We start from the raw sequence: 18,728 nt of genomic DNA, 5'->3' as shown, positions 1-18,728 counted from the left end.
TCTTTGATTGCTTATTTGAAATAGTTATCCATCATTTCTCTATACTTTTTAGCACATTACTTTCTTGAGTTTTACATATTCCAACTTTCTGTCTTAAATGTCTAAAACTTCTGTTAGATTAATTACATATATTTTTTCTTTTAATATTTATCTTTTTTTCCGAAAAGTATAATAGATAATCTACAAATAAAATAGCACACTAGCATAAAACTATTTCTCCTCATAACATCACAGCACACACAGGAACTAAAATGAAAAATGTTCACTCTTTACATCTTAAAATGTTCTATTAAATTAGTAGCTATCATCATCATCACTGGATGGTCTAGCCATTTTATTTCTTATTTTTCCCTTATTTGTGCCTTTTCTCCACAATACCAATAAAGAGTTCGTGATGCATCTTCTCCCTCTCTCTCTTAACAAATTTTTTTTTAACAATGCCTCGTAGAAAAAGTTTACTTAATTAAGAAGTACATAAAGGCTCCTATTCACGGGAAATGGGACTAACAAATTTGTCTCTTTATGTGTCTCTTATTTGTAGTACTTTGCAGAAAGTACTACTATATTTTACATATGCAGGAAAAATAACACGGTTTTGTTTTGTGTGATCAACTTATAGAAATTTTCATTAACTCTGGAAATTCTTAGGACATTCGATTCTTTGTATTGTATGTTATAAAGTCATCAATTGTGTGATCATTTTAATGATCTCATGCTATTTCATGTGAATGTGTCCTTATATTGTACAATTTATGAAACTAGGTATATTTTATGAGAACTTACTCTGTGATATTATTGTTTTTTTCTTATGTTATTTTAATTGATAATTCAGTTCTAATTAGGGTTTTTATATTTTGACTTTTCTTTAAGCAACTATTTCCTTTCTTTGAAATAAAGCTAATATTAAACATTTTGGAAAATCAATTCATACCTTTCTAAATTCTATACTGAATGTATTTTAAAAAAATATTTATTTATTATCTTGATTGATAATGTAAAAGATGGAATAAAGCAAAATTTATATTTTAATATATAAAAATGCATAGTGGTCACATTAACCATGAAGGTTTATTGGTTCTAAAGAATTACCTAGGTATTCATTTAGTGGTCCCAAAATATATCATGGTTAAAAATGTTTAAAAATAATAATAAATTAATCGATAACTTGAACTTTACAATATAATCTGTGTCAAATATAAAAGTGTAGGTTTTTGTTCTTATGTTTATATTTTTAAACTTTATTTCCATTATTATTATTTTAAAATTTTTTAAATATTTCTACTTTTGTGCTCAGTTTAGAGTTTGTATTTCGTTGAAACATTTGTGCTTATTTTAAATCAAATTTGAATTAAAATTTATGAATGCTATTTGCCTATTTTAGAAAACTTCATTTTGTTTTTAGATAACACCTAAGCAAGTTGGGCCAAAGTTCTTAATTCCTGCTGTCTCAAGTTCTCAGATTAGAGGTGGAACTAGCTCTGTGTCTTCCAGCCAGTTGGGTCAGCTTCCAGCTGGAACCCTTATACCTGTAGGAGCTGGCTCCTCTAGTTATGTAATGGTGCCAGCTCAATATGTTACTCAGGTAACAATTGATTTCCTTTATCCATAATGTAATATATAGTGTTAATGCCACAGCTACATGTGTTTTGTTATTTCAGCTTCAGCAACCAGTTGCCACTCCCAGTACCGGTAGTACAGTGTTGAATATTCTACCTGCTCCCCCAACATCCAGCTCCTCAGCTTTAGGACCACAATCAACAATTATTTCAATAACATCTAATCCACCCAATAATTTCCACTCATCAAATGTTGCTTCTTCTATGCATGGATCTCCCCCTCATTCTTCCAGGTATAGTATCCAATAGTCGGAAGTAATGTGTTATAAGTAACAAGACTACTGTAGTTTTGTTGTGTAGTAGGCTACTTTTTATTAAAACAGTACTGTAGTGTGATACAAAAAACTACTAGTTTTTAACAATTCCTGACAACTACTTTTAATTTTAGTTTACCATGAAATACCAAACAAACCTCTAGATTCGATTAAGCCCATAGTTTCATACGAATATTAACCAGAGACCATCACACAACTCTATTCAGGTTGAGAATTTCAAAACAGTTTGCTTTTTTCTCAGAATGGGATATCTACAAGTGACGTAGTGTAGGAATCTAGATTGGTTGTTGAAACATAGCATTTGTTTCCGTTAGTAACTGCTCTTTCTATTGTGTTTTGAGTAAGCCAAGCCCGTCAAGTAATTATTCTCTTAAGTGACACATTCTATATTCTTACAAAAATTCTTTCATAAAGATTTCAATTCTTTTACTATATATTTCTCACTTAACACAAAGACAGGCATTAAGTAACATAGAACATAAACAAACTAATTATGCATCGATAAAATGCATAAGTAAATAATAAATCTAAGTTAAGTAAAAGTCATAGACAGGAAAGAATTATATTTCAACAAATTCATTGTGCAATAGAAAACTATTTGACATCTCCATGTGAAGAGGTACACCTAAGAGCTAAAAACTGATGCAGTAAATGGATTTATTCAAACTGTAATATCTTTGTGTAAAGAATGACTACACAAATTTTGATATCACAAACATAGACTAAATGATGGTAAGGTTCAATGAACCATATTCTCAAATTAATGATGTGGTGGGAAATCATGCAATAAGGATATCCTACACAAAATGAAAAAAATGCGATTCACGCCGTTAGCGGTGGTGGCATCTGGTCATAATTTTTTTCGTTTATTCACTGCCTTATCCCACCACGGCCATTATTATAAGGCCAACCAACCTTATCTCATCATGGGTACGTCAGGATTTAAGATTTCCATCAAGCATTTGAATTACTCGCTCTATCAATGGATGGATGACAAGCCCATTAATAGAAGTTTAGATTAGGCGAGATTTGGGGTAGCAATCAAGATGATGTGTTGACAATCAAGATTGCTTGTCTTACAGAGCAGAGCTAAATAGGAGTCCACTTATTTCAAAAAAGACAATTAAAAAATTGACACAGACATGATCCTTATCCCAGCAGATTGTACAAGCCTCTTAAAACCTCATGTGCCCTGGATGTTGCCATTTAAGAACTCATTGAGAAGAAAATGGTGCACATTCATTTGTCAAAAAGAAAAAACCCATGCCAGAAATATAAGAAGGCAGTCATACCAGGATGTGATACGTTTGTTTTTGCCTTTTGGGAAGCCATTTCAGAAAAAACCACCTCTAATTCATACAAGAAATATAGGATCTCAAATGAATTCGAAGCAAAGGTGAATTATTCCATCCCTGCTTGGCAGGGATTAAAACTACATATATGTACTTCATTTTTTACCATTCTTTTACTTATTCCATACTTTTTTTCTTTAAGCATTTAACAAAGGAAGTTATACCTAAGCTGTATCATTTTGCCCAAGTTGTGAGAAATATATGAGTGTTAATTTTCTTGTCAAGAGTGAAAGGTTTATAAAAAAAAAATGTATTTTTTTAGGCGAGCCACTCCTGTTGAAACGGATATTAGGCCCAGAAAACCTTGCAATTGTACAAAATCCCAGTGTTTAAAGCTGTAAGTTGCAATTTTTATAATTTATCTTGCCTTAGAATTATGCTGTTATATATGTTGAATGTATAGCACAATTCTTTAATTATTTTTTAGTTATTGTGATTGTTTTGCAAATGGAGAGTTTTGCAACAGTTGTAATTGCACAAATTGCTACAACAACTTGTCTCACGAAGAAGAGAGACAAAAGGCTATCAAAGCTTGTCTTGATCGTAATCCATATGCTTTTCACCCAAAAATTGGTAAGTTAATTTTTCTTTTTATTATTTTTCTTTTGGGAAGTTTGATATACAAAATGATTTGAAATTGTAAAAATACAGAGGAATTATATATAATCAAAAATATCAAATTTCCGTTATCCACCTAAATCTTGTGTACTTACGCAAATAATTTTAGTTTTTTTACAGTTTGTTTAAACTTTATAATCTACAATTGATGTATATTGTTTGTAAAAGAAGAAAATGCAGAGTAATTGTTTTTTATTATTATTACCAAGCATCAAAAATGATACATAAAAATGTTTTACACTTTATATAATTCCAAAAATTTTTTATCATTTTTAAATGAAAAAAAAACTAAACAAAATTTTGCATTAATGTAAAAATAATTTATATTTGTAGCAGTTATGAGAAAGAAACCGATACCTATCATTAAATAAATATGGATAAATAGTATTATAAGGTTTTTACCATTTTCCTCATGGTTTTTTACCAGCAAAAACCCAAACTTAATATATATATCAACCTGCAATTAATGTAAAGTATAAGTCCCTTTATTTAATTTAACTATTTTCAAATAAATTTCTTATATAATTTAAAATTTTATTTTTTTAAAATAAAATGAAATTTAAATTAAGAAAGCATTTATTTAAATCACTAACTTGAATTAGGAACCCTAGGTTCTATAATAAGTTTTCATCCTGTTGATGCCTCGTATCAACCCTCTGATGCTGTTGGCCGAATTTTGAAATACCCTATATTCTTTTCAATAAAAAAATTCCATTTAATTTAACTCATTGTCTGTTTCTAGGAAAAAGTAGGGGTGGTGGTGGAAACAGTGATCAAGAAAGGAGGCACACGAAAGGATGCAATTGCAAAAGATCATACTGTTTGAAAAATTACTGTGAATGTTATGAGGTAATTTCAGTTTTCTTTAATAATTTTCTAAATCTTGTCTGTTAGATTTATGTCTAAATTTCAAAACCAATTTCTTCCAGGCTAAAATTCTTTGTACAAATTTATGCAAGTGTGTTGGTTGTAAAAATTTTGAAGACAGTTCGGAACGGAAAACACTGATGCATCTAGCTGATGCAGCTGAAGTGAGGGTGCAACAACAAGCTGCTGCCAAGACAAATCTCTCATCTCAAATCCTTGATATTCCCACCAAACCACCTGTCATGTCTCAGACCGGAGAAAGGTATAAATATTCCTTTCACTTGACTATCGACAAATGAATGGATCGTCTTTTCAGAAATGCCAACTCTTGCGATTTATCCGTAATTGTTTTTTCAGAGTCGAGCTTACAGTCTTACGGTTGAGTAACCGGGGGGGGGGTGACTTTTTAAGAATTTTCAGAATAATTTGTTTAAAATATTTTTTTTTCCCTTCCCTTAACTACCAAGATTTCTGAAATTTTGTTGTTCGCAATAAATCTTCAGTAGTTATTTTCTACTCCTTAAATGATTCTATAAACAATGGCTAAAAAGCTAAAGCGATTTGATTAAATCAACAAATGAAAAAAAAGCAACAAAAAAAAATTCTTTTCTCTGTAGAACAGTGAAAGAACAGAAACTGAAATTTGAAAAGCTATGAGCAAAAATTTTTAGTGGTTAAAAGCAATAAAGAGTATTCCGAATTCACTGATTTCAAATAATCTTTTAATGAAATATAAAACTTCAGTGATTTGTAATTTTTAATTTAATACCTATTGTGTTCATATTTTAATGCCAGTGTAAGACATTTTTCGTTCTGTTGCAGTTTTCAGGATATGTTCTTCATATAAAACTACTAGTCATGTGATTTTTTTTTATTTTTGAAGAAAAAAAAATTCTCAGAATTTTGTGAATTAAAACTGAATAGTCTCTGAAATTTTAAGGAAAACACATCTATTTGCATGCAGTTACTTTTTGAGAAATGAGTGAACCATAGTACTGATTATTATTTTGTGCTCTATTACTTCCACATTAACTGTTAGGACATAAATACTTTCAAAGGACCTTTGCATCAAAGGTCAGAGGTTATTCAAAAATCTCTAAAATAAGGTTTTGTCCATCAAAATCTACTTGTGCCAACTGTGTAACACTAAGGTATATATAGTGTGAATATATATTAATAAGTAGTACCTTTAAAAAAAAAACAATATATGTGGGGTGTACATTTGGCATAACTTTAAGGTTTACCTTAAAATAGTGAAATTAGCACAACTTTCAACATCATAACTGCCTTTTCCAAAACTAGACAAGTATAGAACTTGCTGGGAAAAAAGCCTTAAGTATAGCAGAAACAAAATCAGATAACATCTGTGGTTACTGGTACAACTTTTATATAATATTGTCCTAAACTTTTAGGCATGTGCCTAGGTAGTTCAATAATAATAAAAAAAGGTAATTCAATAATAGTAATAAAATCAAAATGAATATCTGAAGTTACTCTCACCCAAGGTGAGCTTTAACCTCTATCTGGAATTTATTGAGGAGAAAAGGGCCAAACATACTCGTTCCTATTTAGGCAAGTTATATAATGATTCTAGTGTAATTTTTTTTACTGAATCTCCTGAAATTTCAATTAAATGTGTCTAATAGTTAAGAAGTTATTTCAGTTTTAGCAACAGAGGAAATTCTGACTCATACTACATATTTATGCATCTGACATTGCTATACAGGCAAGTGAGGTATTGATTCCAATGTTTTTTAAGTAATCAATAGGAAATACTTATGTTCAATAACAGTTAAAAATGAATAGTGTAAAAAAAATACTGTTATTAAGCCAGCTATTTGTGACGAAAAAAATTAATAAGCTTTATATGTCAACAGAACAATAATGATCTATCTTTTAAAAGGTTGCCTTTTGCTTTTGTGACGGATGGTGTTTTGGAGGCTACCTGTCTTTGCCTATTGGCTCAAGCAAGTGAAGCAGAGAAATCCCATACAAGTGAGGAAGAAATAGAGAGGCTGGTTTTACAAGAATTTGGACGGTGTCTTGTACGGATTATAGACTGTGCAAACAAAACAAAAGGTAAAATTTTTTTTTACATTAAGAGATGTACATTCCAATTGTTGCATAGTTTTCTATAAATGCAATATTATTTATGATAAGTTTATGAACTGAAATACTTTTGTTTGAAATTTTGAAACAAATTTTACCCCCCAATGCAAAGCAATGCATCACAGTTTGCAAAAAATAAAAATAAATTTAAAAAATAAAATAGAAGTAAAAAAGAAAACTTTTCTTTTTTTTTATTAAAAAAAAAATAACTAATGTAAAAAAAGAAGAGAAGGAACGAAAGAACATCCTAAATAACTTATCTCATGAACAGTTTTTCACATACTAACATGTAATTTTTAGAAGATGCTGTAAAATGGGAGAAACTTTTCATGGCAAATTATATCTCATCTCCATCTTTAATCTTAAATTTAAACTAGAATGAGATAAAATGAAAAACTCTCTGCAGTCACAAGATCTCAATTAAAAAGCTTTCTGCACTCATTGATTAATTCTTGTAACTGGCTTCAACTTTTTCGTTTCTACCTTATTTTAGCAAAATTCGTTTGAAAATCACTGATTATTTTTAAAAATTATAATTTTTATAGAACTTGTTAAGTTTATTAAAAGAACGTGTCAACTAAGTTAATTATACACAAGTTTATTTTTAAAAAAACAACAAAGCTGAAAATAGGAATCCAAAAATAATAATAATTTGTGTAACTCATTGATCGTTATTTTTCATAGTAGAATAAAAAATTTTGCATTGTAAGTTAAATTGAATTTTAAATTACTATAAAATTTGAAAGTTTACTGAAGATGAATTAGAAAATCTAGCTTTTATTTACATGTATAGAAATCATTTTCATTTGAAAGAAATTATGAAGGTATTAAATTTCATTGTTTGTATGTTGTGTATAAAATTGTTATTTGTAATAACTTATAAATACATTTAACTTCATTGCATAAATTAAAATAATTAAATTCAGAATTTTGAACACTTTAAAAAAATAATGTGGAGTTTGAATATCAAAATAATGTAGAATTGTAATTTTACTACTAACTATATATATTTTTTTCTTTCTTTAAAGAAAAAAAGAAGAAAACAAAACCGTGTTGAAAGTTATATACATATATAATGTAATTTAAACTTTTGGTCACAATCGCAACACTCGAATACACCATTTGGGGATAAGACCGGTTCCGTATCTAGAGCCTTCCAACCCCTCCTTTACTCATATATGGATATGAGTTACGATATTTCCCCATGATACTTAAATTAAGCACTATGTTCAATGCAGCTTTGAGTTCCCAGGGTTGCCACAGGCGACTAAAATGCAACTATTTGCAACTATTTTTGGCATTAGGCGACTATGGCAACTTTTTTTGCCTGAAAAGGCTAAAAAAAAAAAAGCAACTATTTTCAAGAAAAGGAGACTATTGGGAGACTTTTCTTTACTCCTAGAGATGTTTTTTTTTTTTTTTCGAGCATAAATTGGTGAAAAATCTGCGCCTCGTAAGATAGTTCCTGAACACACTGAACTTTTTTTTCTTAAAAAATAAAAAATTTGAATTGCGATCTTCACTTTTTAATTTGTTCAATCTGCGCAGATTCCATTGTAAGTCTATTTCCTTTCTCGATCACCTTTTCAATGATTATTGCTAAAAAAATCTGCATGATTTTTTTTATTTAAAAAAAAAAATTTTTTTAACTGTATTACAATGCATGAATTTCTAATTTTAGTAATCACTTTTCATATATAAATGTGTGTGTCGATATATATATATACAGTCAGACCTCGATATAAGGTCACCCTAAGGGACATCGCAAAAGTGACCTTATAAGCGGGGTGACCTTTTAACCGATTCATTAGCAGTTCGTAACTAAGTACGTAAATAGTACACATTATGACTTTTTAAAAATGGTTATACAAACGAAAACGAGCGGCCATAAATTAAATATTTAAGTTGATAAATTTTAAGAGAATTAGTAAATAATTGAAGAAAGTTAAATTTTTAATTTTTTTTTAAATTTAAAATAAAGCTATTTACAAATTTCCGCAAAGTGTACATACATACATTACATTTTACTTTATTTAAAATGATAATTTATGCAGGTCTGTCACGTTTTTTGTTTCATTTTTCGTACAATGTTTTCTAGATTTTGTAACTTCTCAAAATGTTCCTCAGCTCCCTCATGGTTTGTAAAAAAATTTCGTCTGACATTTATTGCATTGAAGGCTTCCACTTGGGTTGCAGCTACAGTCTCAGGATCATTGTCATTGTCCTCACTGTCCACAACTTGTGAAACAATTTCAGAAATTGTAGTTTGTTCGTTGGCTGCAACATATTCCTAGAACTCGAGAGGAGTAATTGCCTTGTATGGAAGTTAAATAGGATTTTGTTAGAAAAGAGTTCCCTCACCTCAATTAAAAATGACCTTATAAGCGATAACGATTTTTGAAACTTGACCATATATCCGATAATCTGTAACAAAGAATTCCTATTCAGTGAGCCGGGACTTTGGAAAAGTGACCTTATATGCGGGTGACCTTATAGCGAGGTCTGACTGTATATATATATAAACATTTATTTGAAAATTATCATATTTGCCACCAACTTGACTGAATGGATGATGGCATATGACAATTAAGTCATCAACAAAATTTTAGTCATATTTTTGATGAATTTTTGTACTTATTAGGCAACTATTTTCCTAGTGTTTGGCTACTACTTTCATGCTTTAGGCTACTAAAAGCAACTATTTTGTTCATTTTTTTCTGTGGCAACCCTGAGTCCCATATGTTGTCCAAGCTTAAAAAGTTTTAATCTGTTTGAAAATCAAGATCGAAATTAATATACTTCCTATGACTATCCACTCCCTAATGGTAAAAGCATAGTCTAGTGTTGCCATAGATAACGAATTCTGCTGTGCACCACATGTAGCTCATTTCGATCGCCAATAGAAACATGCTGAACAAGATACTCATTTCTAAGAGCTTAATTATTTTGAAGTAGTTATGAATTAACTCCAGACATCTCTCTTTTCAGTTTCTAAGATGGATGTCCAGTGATAAAGCATCTAATTTGTTGGTGGCAATGCATCTAAAAATTTATCTAGTCACAAATTGCTGTTATTTGAAAGTATATTTGTAAATATATCACAGTTTCAACTCATATTGTACATTTGAAACTTATCACATTATCATTATATGCTTAGAAAATACTACTGAGCTTTTTGCTGTTTTTAGATTGCTTTGTTCTTCTTGAAAGTTCAATTTGCAGTTGAAGTTAGCTCAAAAATCTTCTTTTTGATTGTTTTAATTGGAAGTGGTTGTATTTCAATTTTCATTCTGGTTTGAAATGATTGTTTTAAATAGTCACTAAGTGGTTCATTTTTATCATTATCAATATAAAGTTTCATATGCTATATGTGTATCTCATAAAGCTATGTTTTTGTTTTTAAATAAAAATGTTTTTACACAACAAATGCATATTATCATATTTTGATTCTGTCTATTTTTTTATTGCTTCAAGCTAGAAAATTTAGACTTTCAGTTTCATATAAATAAATATTTATTAAATATCAAAACGATAAATGGTGTATACTTTTTGAGGTTTAAGTAAAAAAAGAAGAAAAAAATCTAAATTTGTTGATTTTATATTTTAAGAAAATAAATAAATAAAAATTTTATTTATTCATGAAGTTATGTATGCTGTTTCAATTTAATATTTTGAGGAATTTACATTGAAACGATTTATTCATAACATTTATTTTCTTGTTATGTTTCTTGTTTTTCTTTCAATTTGAAGTAATGTTTAGTTAAAAAAAAATATATATATATAGTTGAGGGAAATTTCTTTGTATTTTGAATTTAAAAGATTGATTTCGATTTAAGAATACTTTTATACATCTGATGGAATTAAGCTAAACTAAAAAAAAATACATAAAAGATCTAAGAGAACAAAAGCAATTTCACATTCTATGTTTTTCTTGAATTTCTTCAATCTACAGGATGACTAAAAAGAAACAAAGGCAGTAAGACATTTAAAAACTGCTGAATACAGGAATCAAATAGTTTTCAAATTTTGAGATATAAGGTCAGATTACTAACAACAATATACTTCCTATGGCTGTACAAAATATTTTCGATATCTGTTCTATCCCTCTGTTTATGTTGAATTTATACAAAATGAAAAAAGGTACAATCCTCATTCTAAAAAATTTAAATATTAGCCCAATATTCTTTCATTTTTAACCCTGTACATTATTATTCATAATTTATTTCCATGGTTTATAAATTTTGTCAGATAGACCACTATCTGAAAAAAGGACATCTGGAAAAGTTGCAATTGTTTGAATGTTATTGCTCACTTTAACTAATTATTTTTTTTTTGTCCAATTTTTATTCTTTATTTATTTTTCCATATAATGAGAAAGCCAGAAAAACAGTACCGTAATTTCGCAGAGATACGCCACACCCTTGTAATAAGTATATAAATATCATTAAAATAATTATTAAATATCCGATAAATTAATAAATCCGTTCTTACATAAAATTTCAAATGAGCGCAAAATTTTACCATGTGCGATTGTGCACAATTCAATGCAACACAATCGCTAACGCATTATGTTAATAAATACCAATATAAAATACTCAAATTATATGTAAACTAAGAAATTAAGAACTTATTAAAAATAAGTTAGGAAAATATAATAAATTAATGAAAATAATGTTACTAGGCGCAAAATTGTCCCATATATAATAATCGAAATCACATCACCTAGTTTTATTGTAATTCGATTTGAAATACCTAAATATTATTAATTTAAATGATTAAGCAGCTAAAAATCCTTACAGTAATTCAATAGAATATTAATAAAAATTCAATTTAAAGCAATCTTATTTTTCCCAAAATTGTTCTACACAAAACAATGATGAACGTGTTCCATTACTAATTTTAAATTTCTAAAATTTTAACCTTTCAAATGATAAACTGCTAAAAACCTTTAAAATAATTTTTAAAAGAAAAAATAAACCAATATTCTCGTTTTGCGCAAAATTAAAGCATAAAATGGCAGTGGGCACATTATTAAATGTATGATTAAATTAAACTAATAATCCTGTATTGCACAAAATTAATGCATAAAATGATCGCTAATGCAAAATTTCTTTTATAATTGATTTATAATATAGTTATAAATGAATCAAATGATTAAGCAGCTAAAAATTGTTAAAATTAACTTTAAATACAGAATAAATAAAGCAGTTCACGCATTCCTCTTTTATCCATGTGCTTGTCATTGAGCATCGTTTTACTGAAACATCTCAAAATCGTATATTTTCAGGACTCTGGTAAGAGTAAAAATAATAAAGGTGAGCTTCAACTGAAAGTGGGGACTTTCAAGATATATTATTTCAGCATTTCAATCCACTCATTCGTTTTAGAGAATGACTTGCATATTTTTCTTATGTTTTTTTCTTCTTCTCAACTGCAGCAGCTTAAATGGGGGATCGTACTTCCATTGTTCCTTATAAGAGATTATTCTTCGGGGGGGGGGGATTGTTGATGGGGAATCTGGTATAAAGGGAGAGTGTATGTTGCTTAATTGTTACATTTTTGTCAACTGTTTTTTGCCTGCATTGTTAATTCTCTAAATTATTATTGATCCTAAATTATAAAAATAGATAGCTTCAAAAGATGAACAGTAATAAGGAAATTTTGTAGAATCAATTCAAAAAAATATAATTTTCAAGCTCAAGTAGTTTTAAAAAAAAAGGATAAGCTGCAGTGTATCTCCGCGAAATTACGGTAGTTTAGAAAGAAGGGGGAAAGTACGTTTAAGCATTGGAACAATTGAATAAATGCTATGATATCAAATTAGAAATAGTAACCCTCTTGTCTTCCTAATTTTAGCTGCTAATGCAGTCCCGCTTCTTAATCTTGTATCATTTACTTTCTAAAGGTGTTGTAACTGTTGAAGTTAATTGCATATTTTTAAATATAACTTTCAGATCTAGCCACTTGAGTTTATAGTTATTGTACAAATTAGTTAAACATGTAATAAGTTGTATACGTTACACGATGCTAGATAATGGTAGAGGCTATTGGTAACAGCTGTAAAATGTGTGATTCACGTTAATTGTATTTATTTATTTTCATAAAATTATATATTCTTTTGTGATAATATTACTAATTATTAGTATTTATTTATATAATATTGAATTTTGTTTTTATCATTATGTATGTAAAAAGATGACATTTCAAAAAATACTGAACAGGCTTTTTTTTTTTTTTTTACTAATCATCATGTTTTGATGAGCCATATGAATTATGTAACTAACATGTAATAACGTATGATAACTTAATTTAAGAAAATTCATACTTGGTTAATTTTTTTAAAATTAATTAGTTATGATGTAAATTATATGTAGCGTTTTCAAATCATTTAAGTTTTATTTCTTTCTGACTCAAGAAATTCCAGCTGAAAATTGTCAAACATTACATTAGCAACTGCAACAGTGAGTAGTAATTATAGCTCCATGTTGTTAAAAGAATAATGGTTGCTAATAAAATGTGGATGCTTAGGAGCTATTAGTTATAGGTTTCTGGTGGTGTGTAATATTTTTGATATAATAATAAGAGGTTCCACTAATGGGGAGGGTTAAAGTAATGTCCAATTAATTGCAAAAAGATTATTAAAGATTACTGTTTTTTCTCTGACCCTGTTTACCTTTAATTTGTGACACTCAACTCTGTCAGTATATATATTTATAGATACAGTAGAGCCCTAATAATCCTACAGCATTTTTGTAATTGAAAGATTCCTGAATATTTCAGCTGATGTTGCCCATTTACTGTAGCTTATTTATGCCTTTGTCATTAAACCTTGCATTCTGTTAATTCCAAATACTGTTGTAGCGATGAATTAGTAATATAGCTGAGATATGATGAGATATCCATGAGATATTTATTTCATAATGTTTTTAATTGAAAAATAGAACGCATGAAAGTCTTTTTTAAAACTTTGTTATTGACGCTAATTAATATGAGTATTTTTAATTATAGTTTTCTGTTTATACAATAAGAATTTAAAAATGTCTCCATATATATATATAATTTTAATTGTTTCTTGATTTCTATTTTTCTCCTTCCTATTTCCACTTATGTACATTATTATAATACAATTTGAATTGCTTGTATATATCGCATAAATAAAAATATTTGTAGTAAAATTATTGTTTTAAATACTTCAACTTAACAACAACAATGTTCAACTTAAATAAATTATTATATAAAAAGTGCTAGTGTATTAAGTCCCTTAACTGTGAGAAATGGGATTATTGTAAATAAATTGCTTAAAAAGTATTGAAAAAAGAAGTGTTTTGCATTGAAATTGCTTTTTTTGCTGTGATATGTTTATATTGACTGAAAATTGAGTACTTTCACAATAAAAATTCCAAATACTTGTTTTTACCTATTGTAAAAGTATTTGTTTAAAATTTTTAATGTGATGCTATTCTTGTTGTGATAGCAAGAATGCCATTATCTGTGAAATTACGGAAAGCTTTTGAAAACTAACGAAAAAGTTTTGACTTCCTAATTTTTAATGGATCTTTATTTTATGTGGTACTTTTGTTTCCAATTCGCTGATAATCTCTCCTTTGTAGTTGCCTTTTTAATTTTTAAATAAACCTTCATTTTTTTCACACAGAGACAAAAATATGTTTGTAAATTAAACAAGTAATTTTCTTATATTTTCAAAAATTCTAATAGTTGATAGACATATAATTAAAGATATTGAGGCTCATTTTATTGTTAGGAAAAATATAACTTCCGAAATATTTATTAAATGTTTCATTTTAAACATTATGAAATATTATATTTTCACCTCGAGAAGAATACTTCTTCATTTACAGAAAGGCATCACTAAAAATAAGTTTCTTTGTTACATAATTTAAAATTATAATAATAACTGAAGCAAATTTAATAATACCTTTTTTATCAATTTAATGAATTAAATGAATAAAAATGAACTTTAAAAAAAAAAAAATTTTTTTGCACTAAAGTTAAACTTCTATTTTATTGATCATAAGAATTTTTTAGAAGTACAGCTCACACGTTGTAGAAAGAAATAAGGATTTTTTTGCTACTGGCCATTAGCTTTTTGTAGCATTTTTTACAGTGATCACTTTTTTAAAAAAAAATAATAATAATTTGTTGATGTTAGACATTTCATTTGAAGCTTTTTTTAAACATGATAAACTTCAGCGAGTTCATTTCTAATAATAAATATTAGGAAACAAACCTGAAATGAAGTAATTTTCAGAATATTTTAAAATATTCATAATAATTCCGTATTTTTAAAAATAATATTTAAATGCGCAGGGAATGCAATTTCTCTGAAAAAAGTAGCGAATATCAAACAATTTTCAGTCGCCATTTGTTATATTTAATCGTCCTGCGGCCAGTGGTGACCATTAATTTTGCCCTATACCATACAACAAAATTGAAAGTTAGAATTTTTTTTGTTTGTGATTTATGATATTAATGTTTATTTCTCTTGTATAGTAATATTTATTAATGCTGTATTTAATGTATATAATTCATTTTCTTCATTTTTGGGTGCTTAAGAAAGTGACAATTTTGTTTTCCTCATGAATGTTTTGCTTATCGAGCAACTTTTAAATGTGTTATGTGCTTTTAAGTAAGTTATTTCGATATCAGTGCAATTTTATTTCTGGCTAATACTTTTTTACTAATAATGCATTTGATTTTTATTCATTTTAATACAATTAAATGAATGATTCATTATTTACAATTGTAAATGTATTTTATATGAAGAAGTCACTATATCAAATTTTAGATCATATATGAAGTTACAAAAGTTAAAAATACATATGTTAAATGTATCTATGAAAATAAAGCATTTTAACAAAAGTTTTTTTCTTCTGTTTATCTGTTTGGAAACAAGATTTTTGTTTACATTGCTTCCATACATGATTTGGTTACGAATGAATAATTCTACTCAAGCAATGTATTTGTTTGCTTATTTATGCAATTTAGTGACTGCAATCTACTAAAAAGAAATAAATTAAATTCGCTATCACACCAATGTTACTTTATAAATAAAGAAGCAAATGGGAACATGCTAATTGGAGACAAATTTTGTTCATGTTTATTTTTTCTATTGTATTTTCAAATTTGAAAACAAAACAATGTATGTTATTAATGCCTATTTTATTGACAAAACGGTAAATAACACTTGCTAAAATTCTAAAAATTGGATTTACTAAAAATATTGCTCTAACTAATTGATAAACTCATTATCTTAATAAATTTCTTTAAAAGTAGTATAAGTATTTTAGTAATGTAAGTATTGTACTAGTATTCAATAGTATAACATTTGATTGAGGAAAGCTATAAATGCAATAAAAAAAACTATGTATAATGCACAAAAAATAAACGGACCACCCTGAATAACTTTTAATCTAATAATCAGATCTTCACATTCTAGGACTCAATCTTAAAGGTTCAAAGGGGAAACTTCAAATGTTTTAATTAATTACTGAAGACATTGTTTTATAAGTTACAAAATCACTAACAAAAATGAACTTGCCCTGAATAAGCATTCCTTTTTTGGACAGATTCGGATTTCTAACGCCCGAAATATAAGCCGCTATCTGAAAATATGGTCCGAATAGTTTGGTCAGGAGAGCCGTCCAAACTTTGAACCCCTTTATATTGATTTTATTTTTGGCGTATTTAGTCATGTCTCGAAAACTTTTTAAGCGAATTAAAGTTTTGCACACATTTATAAAATCGATTTATCTAAAGATAATTCCCTGCGAAAAATAACTTTTAACAAATATTTATTTTATTTAATAACAGTCGAAAATCATTTTAAAGAATCCAATTTTACATCGCGATATCGGTTAAATAGTTCCCGAGAAATGGAAATTTAACTTAATATTTATTGACCTTTTATAAAATTTGTCTTCTCAGGAACTATTCGACCGATTTCGCTTAGATGTATTTTTCGATGTGAAATTACATTCTTTGAAATAATGTAAAAAAATTGTATACCTCACAAATCAAAATTTTTTTCGACTGTTATTAAATAAAATATTTGCTAAGAGTTTTTTTTTATGGAATTACCTTCAAATTGTCGTATTTTATAACAGGGTGCGTAGCGTTTGTAAAAAGAACTTAAAGGTGCTTTTTTGGGGATTTCGTTTTTAAAAGCTTTTAAAGGTGCTTTTTTCAGCTGATGTTTTTAAAAAGTGCTTTTTTTCCACAAAAAAATTTTTTTTTCTTCAGTGATATCTGGCGGATCCCCTGCATTTCACGAAAAATGGGGTGTTTGCTACGTAATCATTCACGCGGACTTCATGTCGTACTCACGTTATGACTTGCGCATGCGCGCTCTAACACTTTTTTGACGTAGGGGGTAAGGGTACTTTTGTTCTGAGTTCAGGGTCAAGTTGAATTCACTCGAAGATGTGGGAAAGTACACTGATTGTTTTGATTTACGTCCGTTTCTTTTTGGGTTTTTTTTTTTTAACGCTAAAACTCTTTATAAGAAGTTTTTGTTTTTCAATAATATCATTGATTGAATATGAATTTTTTGAGTGCTTGAAAATTTTTGTAAAGTGCTTGAAAAGTTTTTAAAAAGTGCTTATTTTTGATTCAAAGATTTGGCTACGCACCCTGTATAATTTCAGCAAAATTTTTTTCAATTCGCTTACTCGAGATATGGAAAATACGCAAAAAGTAAAGGGATCTAAACTTTGGACTGTTCTCCTGACCAAACTATTGAGATCGTATTTCCCAACTATCCCCTATATTTTGGGAGTCAAGTAGGTATATTCAGAGAATGTAGGTTTTTGTGTTTGATTTTGTAACATAAAACGTGCAATAAATGCATTAACTAATTGGTATATTTGAGTTCGCCCCCTTTAACCAGAGAAATTGTGTCATAGAACGTGTAGATCCGATCAAAAGTTAATCAGGTTGGTACGTTTACTTTTTTGCGCACTGTGCATGTTTGTAATCAAATCCTTTGGGAATTAATGAAATTACTGTGGCTGTGAGTATTAAAAACATGAAGAAACGCTGCTTGAAAGTTGCTATCCATCCCATGTTCATTTCAAAGCAAAATACAGCGGCGTGGGGGGCGTACGAACCAGAAATAATACACTATATGAGGGTGCACAATCTACGGCCCGATGTTTTTTTTTTAGCACCTGAACATAAAAAAACTATTATAAACTTATATTTGGAAAATAATAAAAAAAAAAAATTGGAAATTTTCAATTATGCATTTAAGTTTTTGACACGCCAAATTTAAATCAATGTAGTTTTTCGATCGCTTTTTACGGTGGTTATCGCTACTAATTACCAAAGTTTTAAATATCAAATCTCCATATTTTTTATACGAAAAAAAATTATGAGAACATTTCGAATTTTAGTAATCACTTTTGAAGCTCTATTATCCATTTCATAGTTAATCCAAGTGACATTTCGGTAGTTAGTGCGTGATTTCTGCGTGTTTCCTAAAATCCTAAGTGACTTTCGAATTGTGCAAATAATATTTTTTGAAGCCCTTGTGTCGATTTTATCGTGAATAACTACGCGTCGACACTACGCATTTCTACATGATTTTGAAAATGCAGATATTTTTAATCTGTATTATTCAAATGTGCGCTTTATTTGTGCCAATTCCATCGCAAACTTAAAAATTGTTTCACCTATTATTATAATAACTCGTGATTTTCGAATCAGACTTTTTGATTATTACTTTTGACGTGCTTTATTTGTGCCCATTTCATCCTCAATCCCGTCCCGCAGTGGACTGACCGTTAAGACCTCTGCGGTATTCCCAGTAGAACACCGAAGTCAAGCATCACTAGCTGCGGTCAGTAAGCGGGTGGGTGACCACTTAGACTAGC

At 28.5% G+C, this 18,728-nt stretch overlaps 1 protein-coding gene across 8 annotated transcripts in view; it reads left to right on the top strand.

The window, feature by feature from the left end:
• LOC107456827 (uncharacterized) overlaps positions 1-10,264 on the top strand; it is a 41,360-nt gene extending 31,096 nt beyond the window's left edge. For all 8 annotated transcript variants that reach the window (XM_087166696.1, XM_087166690.1, XM_016074787.5 and 5 more), the window contains 8 exons: positions 1,403-1,582; positions 1,659-1,849; positions 3,506-3,580; positions 3,671-3,816; positions 4,604-4,710; positions 4,791-4,990; positions 6,632-6,807; positions 9,826-10,264. In XM_087166696.1, coding sequence (XP_087022822.1) covers positions 1,403-1,582; positions 1,659-1,849; positions 3,506-3,580; positions 3,671-3,816; positions 4,604-4,710; positions 4,791-4,990; positions 6,632-6,807; positions 9,826-9,848 — 1,098 coding nt within the window. In that variant the 3' untranslated portion in view covers positions 9,849-10,264. The remainder of the gene's footprint in view (positions 1-1,402; positions 1,583-1,658; positions 1,850-3,505; positions 3,581-3,670; positions 3,817-4,603; positions 4,711-4,790; positions 4,991-6,631; positions 6,808-9,825) is intronic.
• Positions 10,265-18,728: the final 8,464 nt, after the last annotated feature.

The sequence above is a fragment of the Parasteatoda tepidariorum genome, chromosome 1, assembly GCF_982258835.1.
Source record: "Parasteatoda tepidariorum strain Cologne lab strain chromosome 1, Ptep-v5.0, whole genome shotgun sequence".
Taxonomy (NCBI): Eukaryota; Metazoa; Arthropoda; class Arachnida; order Araneae; family Theridiidae; genus Parasteatoda; species Parasteatoda tepidariorum.
This window is presented reverse-complemented; position numbering and strand designations above follow the sequence as displayed.